This window comes from Archocentrus centrarchus, chromosome 20, assembly GCF_007364275.1.
Source record: "Archocentrus centrarchus isolate MPI-CPG fArcCen1 chromosome 20, fArcCen1, whole genome shotgun sequence".
Taxonomy (NCBI): Eukaryota; Metazoa; Chordata; class Actinopteri; order Cichliformes; family Cichlidae; genus Archocentrus; species Archocentrus centrarchus.
Genome location: NC_044365.1, coordinates 32,333,020 through 32,344,236, shown reverse-complemented (window position 1 = coordinate 32,344,236; position 11,217 = coordinate 32,333,020). Strand labels below are relative to the sequence as shown.

The following is an 11,217-nucleotide window of genomic DNA, read 5'->3' as shown; positions in this document are numbered from 1 at the left end:
TAATGATGAACAGTCCAATGTGCGGGATGACTGATTCAGAATAGAGGACAACACACTTCTGATTGTATGAATTTGCCTCTCCCAGGCTCTACCCGTATGACTGGCAGAGGGAGGGTTCATAATGAATTCGCAGCCAAGTTGCTTCAGACTTTCCTGGTCCATTCTTTAACTGCATCCAGGAATTCTCGCCCTGCCCCAACAAAGTTAGTACCCTGGTCTGACCACAACTGACGGACATTTCTGCAAAGGGCAATGAAAGCACAGAGTGAATTAAGAAACGCATCAGTTGACAGATCATCGAGTAACTCAATATATACTGCACAAGAGCACAGGCAAGTGAACAGCAGTCCATAGCATTTGAGCTCTTTCCTTCCTTCTTTGACATAATATGGACCAAAACAATCCATCTCACAATATGTGAAGGGGGGAGTTGTTTCCATCCTCTCGCTAGGCAGGTTCACCATCTTCTGCTCTTCTGTTCCACGTCTGAATTTCCTGCATTTGACACAGTTGTAGATATAGGATGATACTGCTCGACTGCATCCAAGTATCCAAATGCCATTTGCTCTTAGCTCATTTATTGTCATGCCCCAACCTTGATGTTTCACTTGCTGATGACAGTGATCGATCAGTAGCCTTGTGATGTGGCTGGTCTTTGGCAAGATAGCTGGGTGCTTGACGTAAGGATGTGGCGTAGTTTGCTCCAATCTACCTCCCACTCTGAGGACACCCTTGTGATCCAGGAAGGGATTGAGTCTGTAGAGCCTACTTGTCTTGTCTTCAGTTAACTTTTTCCGTGACTGAAGCTCCTTGATCTCCTTGAAGAAGACTGATCTTTGTACAACAGTTATGATCCTAAGCTCAGCTTCTTGTCTTTCTTCAAGACTGGTGGTTTCATTGGTTCTTCCTTGCAATAACTTTGACTAGTCTTGACCAGCTGGATAATTTCAGAGAACGTTCAGCCAGAGACTCCAATCTTGCTGTTGTGTGGTGTATGACTACTTCTATACTTCTGGGTCCTCTGATTGAAGTTCTCCCACCTTAATCTCTCCACTGGGAAGCTCCTCTTGCCAGAGAAAACTTGGTTTACAAAACCAGTTGGAAGTAACAAGGTCCTTAGCCTTTAATCCACGAGACACATGGTCAACGGGATTTTCCTCTGATGCGACATACTTCCACTGCGTTGCTTTAGTACTCTCCTTGATGTGCTGGACTCAATTTGCTACAAAAATGTGAAAGCGTCTGGCTTCATTGCTGATGTATCCCAAGACGATTTGGGAATCTGTCCAAAAGCATTCTTCAACATTTTCAAGCTCCAGTTCTGCCTTGAGCATGTCACTTGCATGTACCGCGACAACTGCTGCAGACAGCTCCAATCTTGGTACTGTAGTCACCCTGGTGGGTGGTACCTTGGACTTGGCAAATACAAGTGAGCAATGGATTTGTCCGGATACACTCCATATCCTGCGACATTTGCATCTGAAAAATAGTGGAGTTCATATTTCGGAACTGCTCTGAAATCCTTAGGTAGGTAACAACGGTTGATCTTGACATCTGCAAGATTCTTGAGATATGACAGCCAGGACTCCCGCCGTGGCTTAAGTTCACTTGAGAGTGGTGCATCCCAGTCTGCCTTGTCATGACACATTTGCTGCAGTATTTGCTTGCCAAGTAAAATGAAGGGCGCCACAAGACTGAGTGGGTCTTCGATGGAGGCCACAATTGACAACACTCCTCTTCTGGAAAGTGGATGCTCATTTACGACCACTCGAAACTGAAAATGGTCTGAGGTGACACACCATTTGACACCTGGAGCTCTTTCAGTCTGCTGCTCACCAAGTGCAAGGTCTTGGGTTTTTGCTGTCTCTGCACAGTCTCCCTTGGGAAGGGATTTGAATACTTGTTGACTATTGGAAACAAACTTATGTAGTCGCAGCTTTCCAGTGTTGCAGAGTTGCTTTGCTTCGTTCACCAGACAAATTGCCTCCTTTTCTGAATGAAAACTGATCAGGCCGTCGTTGGCGTAAAAATTTCTTTCAATAAATCTTACTGTCGCTTCACTAAACGGTCCTTGACGTGCTGCGATGTACTTAAGGCCAAAGTTTGCGCAGGCAGGCGATGAAGCAGCTCCACACAGGTGGACATGCTTGAGGTAGACAGATGGAGTAGAGTGAAAATCTCCATTGTCCCACCACAGGAAGCGGAAATAGTCTTGAGCTTCTGCTCTGATTCTGAACTGATGAAACATGCCTTTGATGTCGCACATCCCTGCCACTTGTCCTTTTCGGAATCTGCACATGACTCCTACCAGTGTGTTAGTTAACTCTGGCCCTGTCAGCAGGTGATCATTCAATGAGACTCCTTCATACTTTGCTGAGAAGTTGAACACCACTCTTATTTTTCCAGGCTTGTGGGGATGGTACACCTCATGGTGAGGTAAGTACCAGGCCGGATGTTTGTCCAGTGATTCAGGAGGTACCTTTTCTGCATCTCCACACTCTATTATTTCATTCATAAACTTGAGGTAGTCCCTGTGATATTGTTTATCCTTTTCAAATCTTTTTACTCAGGCACTTAAGTCAGTGTTCTGCACAGTTCTTGTTGTTTGGTAGATACGATCTATCCTCCTTAAATGATAAAAGTAATTCACAATGTCGATCTTCTCGAATTTTCACTCCTTCCTCCATTATCAAAATTAAGCATAAATCCTCTTGAGAGAGATGAGAATCTTCCACTTTCCTTTCATTAAAATCACCCTCGAGCACTTTGATTACATCTGAAGGTGTGACAACTTCTTTGACCTGGGTGCGACAGATGTAGTGCACTTCTTCCGACAACTGATCAGATGGTGGGCTGGGTGTCACTTCTTTGACAATGATCCAGTGACTGCATCCAATAATGTCTCCATAGTTGACATAAGGATCGACACCTCCTACTATTGTCCAGCCGAGATCTGTCCTTTGGGCAAAGGGCTCACTATCCTTTCCAGACACAACTTCTTTAGGTACCAAAGCCATTCCCAGGAGAACAAGGGTCACTGTGTTGCCAGCGTTTCTCCCTGCATCAATTTATAACAATAATATGTAAGCAAAATCTCTTGTTATACTACCTTAAAATGTAAAAATGTAAATGAATTAATAATTTGATTTCATTTAATGTAAAAAGTAATATCCTACAGTTGTATGAAAACACAAAAGAGCTTAGTAAACATTAGTGAACCTTTATTGCTTTTCTGGGTTCATAAAGGACCCTTTATTACAACCACCACCTGAACACAACAACCCATTAGTTTAAACTTGGGTATATTAGAGAGATTGGTGTCCTGCAGGAGCTGTTTGGCCCAGAAGCTAACCACTTCATGATTGTGCTGTTCACCCGTGGTGGTGATCTTGGAGGCATGACCATACAGCAGTATGTAAGCGAAGGTGAGCGAGGGCTTCGCCGCATCATCCAAAGCTGTGGAAACAGGTTTCACGTCTTTGACAACACCAGCAGTGACAAAAGGCAGGTGGTGGAGCTGGTGAAGATGATCGACAAAATGGTGGCAGCAAATAAGGGCACATATTACACAGATGAGATGTACAAAGAAGTGGAGGAAGCACGCCGTAAGGGAGTGACTTTGGCTCAGTATAGATTCACTCAGTCTCTTGTTAAACGTATCAAAGTTTTTCGCATCATTCTTGGGAGAGATTAACTTAAGACAGCTTCTGTATGTTTACATGAAATTGTGAAATCTGTATGAATGATAAATGTGGAGCATTAATTTAATTTGATTTCTGATAAATATAATAAAAGATGTAATATATATTGTTGATTCTCTGAGTTAATTTTTGGGTGTTGAAGAAAAAATAATGTAAAGTGAAAAATAATCATATTAATGCTATGTTACTAAAGTACTTCTGGTCACTTCTGATTTGTAATGGACATTGATTCATGTGATTTGTCATCTCTGACAATCTTACGCTTTATCAATTTAGCAGACAACAAAAACATTGAGTAAATATAATGTTTTATATAAATGGCAAACCTTATTTTTTTTCTGTAGTCAAAACAAGGATGGCAGAGAAGAAGTCTATATTTCTTTTCCATTTTTTACTGTTCTTTTCTTGCTTCTTTGTGTGAAAATGTTATTTAAAAAATTTCCATTTGGCATCATCATAATTCATTATTATTTGAATGTTATTCATTGAAACGTTCTGTTCTAATAAAAAAAAAGTCATTATACCATTTTCATCAATTATTTCTAATTCTAGAAGCCACAGGAAACAAATGTTTAACTGCTTCATTTGTTCTTTTTACATCCATGTGTGAATGAGAATATTAAATAATAGGCATCATCCTCTTGGATTTGAAAGTTTGAGTGAAGATGAGACTGAAATGATTTTAAGACTTGAAAACTGAAATAAAAGGATTTAAGTGACTTATATCAATATTTTGAAAGTTATGTTTAGTGTGAATCGCTGCATATTTTCCACTGAAAATCCCCTAAATCTGTGATCATCGTTTCTATAATGATCAACAAACTGTTTCTGAGTCCACCTTCACAGCAGGAGGATCCAAATAGATCAGGATCAGGGATTCAGTCCGGATAAGGTCCAGATCCAATGGACTCATTCCATCACATTTCTGAGAACATCAGATTAGAAAGGCTTAAAGTATTTTAAAATTTTCTCTAAATCTCATTACTCAGTTTCATCCAGTAATGACAGAAATAATGAAATTCTCCATTAAAATGAATACAGTGAGGTTCCTATTCTATCAAAAGATTACATTTGAATAAGTATTCAAACAATAAGATGGTCATAAACTGAACTGTCCTAACTACAGAAAAAATAGTTTTATCCAATACAACCAGCAGAAAAAGTTGCCAAATTTGTCACAAGTCACTTTTTGGGGAAAAATTGATTGGGAAGTCTGAAAAGTCATTAAATAAAGTGACAAAGTCAATAAGCCGGGATGAGAGGGATGAGATAAAGCTGCGATCTGTTAGTGAGGACTCTTTATTGAATCAGGACTTTAGACACTGATTAAATAAAGAAATATATTTATAGAGCACAAAAACAACATGGAACATGCAACCCTGAAGTGAAACAGTGAGTCATTGAACTGTGGAGCAGAAAATAATGTAAAAGTCAACAAGTGTTGTTAATGAAAACAGTCACACTGAACATCATGTTTTTCTTTCAGTGGTTTAAGAAAAATATTTCTTCACAGCAAAGCTGCCTGAATATTTGTGGTTTATTAGAAGCTTATTAACAAAAGAGAAAGCGAAAGCATTTTGGGTGGAGGACCACAGGTATTTCACATCACTGTCCAACTTTCTGTTTTATCTGTTCTAGTCTCATAACACCTTCATCCTTTCCAAGAAGCTGTAGACTCTCATGACATCCTGTATTGTTTGGAGTAGGGTTGAGTCAAATGTTAATCAAAGCAGATCTTCCTTGATAGACTTGGCAGTTTAGTCACAGACTCATTATGTCCAACAAAAACAGGAAAATCTTCTCCTGATTAAAAGTGTGATTCGAACCCAGACCTTCTAGCTGTGAGGCAACAGTGCAAACCACCACCAGTATGAGACAATAATCAGTTATATATAATCCATGTTCCTCCATTTTTCCTTTACAAAGTTGGGGTGGTGGAGTCTATCCCATAAAAGGCATCAGATATATAGTTCACATTAAAAAAAAAAATTGCTGGATGTTTTGTCCTATTTAACTTTCCTATTTGAATGACACGGGTGAAAGTGAAGAATTTCAGCAGTTTCTCTATCGTGTTTTATATTTACTCAGAGTTCAGTAACTCACTGAAAAAATAATTGTCCTTTTTCAGGGTTGCAGGGGTCTGATTTCTGTACTAGGACAAATTATATTTCAATTATATATTTTCTATTATTAGAAAAATTCCATAAATTTTCATTGTTATGCAGATGATACTCAGCTTTATCTATCCATGTAGCCAAATGACACACATCAATTAGTTAAACTGCAGGAATGTCTTGAAGACATTAAGGCCTGGATGACCTCTAATTTCCTGCCTCTAAATTCAAATAAAACTGAAGTTCTTGTACTCGGCCCCACAAATTTAAAAAAAAAAAAAAAAAGGATCAGCGAAGACTGTGGAAGTGGGACCGTGGGGTGACATCACTGATTGATTTGTTGAGTTTCTGCATGGAATCAAATGGAAGCAGCAAACTAAACTTAATATCAAATTTCAAAAGCAAAGAGTCAGAGTCAAAGGTCAGGGAAATCAAAGAGATTCCCAAAAGCATCACACTTCCAAATGTGAGTTCTTCCTTAAACATGACTGCCCTCTAGAGGAAGACCAGGTGTTCCTTGAGACTGTGTCAACCACACATTAATAATGCAGGACACAATGAATTAATGAAAATGTCATTTTCCATGTTTGTAATCTTCACAAAGCTACAAACCTTAAAGAAAACCACAGTCTGTTTGCTGACGGTTACCTAAGTGGGAAACCAGCTGCTCCTGGTTTTACCCACCTGCCATTCGGCACATATTGGGTTGACCTGTGAACTCCCCCTGGGTCAGTGTCTTCAGTCAAGGTCACATGTGGCCCAATGAAAGCTGCAGATGTGGGCCACATTTGGGCCAATCGGTCGTCCCTTTCTGGGTTATGGTTACACCTGCACAGGAACATCAGTGTCATTTATTCAGAGGAGTTTATTAATGCAGCAGGAAGCAAGCTGAAGGGGCCCCATTAAGGTTCATATGAAATTTATTAGACACATTCAGAATAAAGATTACTGGAAAATTACACAAAAGTTTGTTAGAAAGTGAAGAATTCAAAATGAAACTCTGAGACTTCTTAACAAATACTGGACACAAGCAAAATCTCTTAATAGTTTTGGGAAGTGCTGGGAATTAATGACATTCGAAATCAGGAATCTGACAATAAGAACGGGAAGAAGGTTGCTTCAGAGAAAAAAGAGAGAAAGCCAAATCATTTTCAAAATAATGAAATTATCTGAGAAAACAGATTTGAACCTGAATCTAAAGAATATCCATGTTAGGTTTGGAAAACAGAGATGATAAAGCTGAAGGTGCCTTTGTTAGATCCAGGAGGGAACGTTTTTTAAAGGATTTCTTTAAAAAAGCAACTTTGAGCATCTTTTATTGGAAAACGTAGAATTCATGATGTGATATGTGAAGATGAAAACATTATTTCAAAATATGTGACAGAATTTTATCAAAGATTACACATGGCTGACTCAGAAGATGAAGATGACATGGATACATTTGTTACAGTGACGTCAGTAAAGTGTTACTCTGATCTATCAGATTAAAGTTATTATCCAAGTCACTGAGTTACTGTTGTTGTCATTTTCCTCAGTACAAACAATGAGGGAGGACAGAGATGTGTGTGTTCTAGCTGAAATACAGGCACTATTGTGAGTTTGTGTCAGCTAAAGATGACAACATCAAGGTTCGTTGTGCGCTCTGTGGTGGTGACAAAGTGCTACAAAAAAGAGTCAGCATGGCACAGTCACTCTTACAGAGCGAGTTTGGGGCCATGGCCAGTGTTTTATGTTCCTTTTGTGTAGTTCTGTTGTATTTTCTGGTTGTGTTTCTTGGTTTTTCTCACTGTTTAGGTTCCTCTGCTGTAGCTTTACAGTTTACTGTGTTTTCCCTCAGTTGGCCTCCCTTGTGTTGGGGTGTCTCTTTTGTCTGTTATTCCTCGTGTTGGTCACTTCCTGTTTTATTTTGACAGTCTTGTGTTCTCTATACAGTAATCACTCGCTAATTTGCGGTTCGCTTTTCACGGACTCGCTGTTAGGCGGGTTTTCAATCAATATTAGTGTAAAATAATTATCACGGTATTTTCGCTGTTTTGCGGGTTTTTGCGGTACTCGTTCTTCACATGCGTAGTACGTGCTGTACAGTAATGTATATATTTGGTGTATAAGTGTTTGGGGAGGGTTTATTAAAACTTTAAATAGTGTATAACTACTAAAATAATGTATAAGTATTAAAATAAATGTAGCGTCCCTACTTCGCGTATTTTCACTTATCGCGGGCGGTCCTGGAACGAAACACCCGCGATAAGTGAGGGATTACTGTACTTTGTGTCTAGTGTTGCTTCCTCTGTGTTATCACTTTCATATGTTGCACCTGTTTCCACTCTCTCTGGTGTCCTTGTGTGTATTTCAGCCCTCGGGTTTTCTCTGTTCTTTGTTGTGTTGTCGTCAGTGTTGTGTTTAGTGTTGTGTTTCCTCCTTTCTCCCAGACTTGGTGTTTTGCCTTTTGTTTTAGGCTTGGTTGAGATTTCTGTTTTGTGTTTTTTGTATTATTTGAGCTTTCAGAAAATAAATGCTGTTTTGAGTTTAATTTGTTCTCACGTCCTGCATCTGAGTTCATCCCTTCCTGCCACACATAACAGATTCAGATGTTTCTGTGTGCCTTTATGTGTAATGTCTTTGCTTATATTGGTAAACAGAGTGCAGTCAGCATCATTTATGAAGGGCTTATATCTACAGTGCCTTGCGAAAGTATTCGGCCCCCTTGAACTTTTCGACCTTTTGCCACATTTCAGGCTTCAAACATAAAGATATAAAATTTAATTTTTTTTTGATTTTGAAGAATCAACAACAAGTGGGACACAATCATGAAGTGGAATGAAATTTATTGGATGTGTCAAACTTTTTTAACAAATAAAAAACTGAAAAGTGGGGCGTGCAATATTATTCAGCCCCTTTATTTTCAGTGCAGCAAACTCACTCCAGAAGTTCAGTGAGGATCTCTGAATGATCCAATGTTGTCCCAAATGACTGATGATGATCAATAGAATCCACCTGTGTGTAATCAAGTCTCCGTATAAAAAGGAAGATGGTCAAAATTGATGGGAAGATGGATCCAGCCAAACACAGGACCATTCTGGAAGAAAACCTGTTGGAGTCTGCAAGAGACCTGAGACTGGGACGGAGATTTATCTTCCAACAAGACAATGATCCAAAACATAAAGCCAAATCTACAATGGAATGGTTCACAAATAATTGTATCCAGGTGTTGGAACGGCCAAGTCAAAGTCCAGACCTGAATCCAATCGAGGATCTGTGGAAAGAGCTGAAGACTGCTGTTCACAAACGCTCTCCATCCAACCTCACTGAGCTCGAGCTGTTTTGTAAGGAAGAACGGGCAAGAATTTCAGTCTCTCCATGTGCAAAACTGATAGAGACATACCCCAAGAGACTTACAGCTGTAATTGCAGCAAAAGGTGGCGCTACAAAGCCGAATACTTTCACAAGGCACTGTAAAATGAAGGGGAAATTTGCACATTACAGCAGCTCAGTACAGAGAAAATGAAGGGATGAATAAAACAAATGAAATAAAATAGAATAGAAAACACTATATACATAAAATATATATCAATATCAATACACATACATACATCAAAACACTGTATACAGATATCAAAAACACTATATACATTTGTAAGGTACACAGCATACACGGTTTGCATTATATAGGTGAGAGCGCAATAAATAAAATGTATATGTACTGAGTGGTGCAAGGAGGAACTCTAACTATGCCTGAAGGACCATGTTCAACGGCAGGCAAATGAGGTGGTTCAGATGCACTGCCAATCATAAGTGATGGATCAAACACAGGGGTATGATGGGGGTCTGTAGTTTCCACCATTATATCCCTGTAACCATAGAGATAGGGGTAGTTATCTTCTGAATCAGATTCTCGCTCCTCTGAGTCATCTGAACTGTCAGTTCTTGAGTACTGACGAGTCTTTGGTCATCTGGGGTTCTCCCTTACAGGGTTCTCAATTTCAGCTGAGGTAGCAGAAAGGAATCCACAGGGTAGCAACAAGTCATGGTGAAGAGTTCTTAATTAAATGTGGATTATTAAACATTAGGTCTCTCTCTTCCAAGTCCCTATTAGTAAATGACTTAATAATTGATCAACATATTGATTTATTCTGCCTTACAGAAACCTGGTTACAGCAGAATGAATATGTTAGTTTAAATGAATCAACACCCCCGAGTCACAGTAAAGGCCGTTTCACACCGGATGCGTTGCGTAGAAAACGACACGAAATTCCGAATCTTTCGGATGTGAACCTGTCCTGTAACCTATATACACACCGGACTAAATCCTCACTATATAACGCACGGTGAAAAAAAAATGCAATCGACATCCAGCGATGATGTAATGAGGCCCTGATGTTTCTAAACAAGAGAAGGAAGAAAGAGTTTATGGGTTCATCCAACTCATAAGAAAGCAGCAGCAGGGAGAGTTTCATGGTTTGATCCCGGAGTTGAAGCTGCATCACGGATGCTTTCACACACATTTCAGGATGTCAGTGGGACAGTTTGAGCTCTTGTTGACAGAGTTGGGATCACATGTGAGGAGGCAGAGGATAATATCAGAGTCAACTGACCCAGAGCAGCATGTAGCTGTGTGTCTGAGGTAAAATATTTTGATTTTATTGTTCCCACATCACTGTATATTCAGTACATCGGTGCGCATTTTGGGCTATGACCTCACATGCTGCAAAAAGCAGCGCTCTGATTGGTCAGTCCTGTTTGTTCACTTGCGAAAGTCAGAAAAATCGAACTTGATCCAAAAAAATAAATGCCGCAAATTCGTCCTGTGAAATGACGCGGCCGGTGTGAACGGCTGCATTAAGAACAGGAGAGTCCGAAAAATATTTTTAACGCACGAAACATTCGCACGGAATTTACGCATCCGGTGTGAAAGGGCCTTGACTCTTAGTCTTGTCCATCCTAATTGGGAAAATCAAAAACCTGTTTTATTTGTTATTATCTATCGTCCACCTGGTCCTTACTCAGAGTTTCTGTCTGATTTCTCAGACTTTTTATCTGATTTAGTGCTCAGTTCAGATAAAATCATTATAGTGGGTGATTTTAACATCCATGTAGATGCTGAGAATGACAGCCTCAACACTGCATTTAATCTATTGTTAGATTCAATTGGCTTCTCTCAAAATGTAAAGGAGCCCACCCACCACTTTAATCATACTCTGGATCTTGTCCTAACATATGGCATAGAAACTGAAGACTTAACAGTATTCCCTGAAAGCCCCCTCCTGTCTGATCATTTCTTAGTAACATTTACATTTACTTTAATGGATTACACAGCAGTGGGGAATAAGTTTTATTACAGTAGAAGTCTTTCTGAAAGTGCTGTAACTAAGTTTAAGGATCTAATTCCTTCATTATTATGCTCA

The 11,217-nt window shown here is 39.5% G+C and overlaps 1 protein-coding gene across 1 annotated transcript; it reads left to right on the top strand.

Moving 5' to 3' along the window:
- Positions 1-2,416: 2,416 nt before the first annotated feature.
- LOC115799202 (GTPase IMAP family member 7-like) lies at positions 2,417-3,699 on the top strand. The gene is made up of 2 exons (XM_030756223.1): positions 2,417-2,436; positions 3,310-3,699. The coding sequence occupies exons 1-2, from the start codon at positions 2,417-2,419 to the stop codon at positions 3,692-3,694; spliced, it is 405 nt and encodes a 134-aa protein (XP_030612083.1). The 3' UTR covers positions 3,695-3,699.
- Positions 3,700-11,217: the final 7,518 nt, after the last annotated feature.

Coding starts and splice junctions, on each gene's coding strand:
- LOC115799202 (XM_030756223.1), top strand. CDS start 2,417: ATGGTACACCTCATGGTGAG. Junction 2,437..3,309: donor ATGGTACACCTCATGGTGAG/GTAAGTACCAGG, acceptor TGGGTATATTAG/AGAGATTGGTGTCCTGCAGG.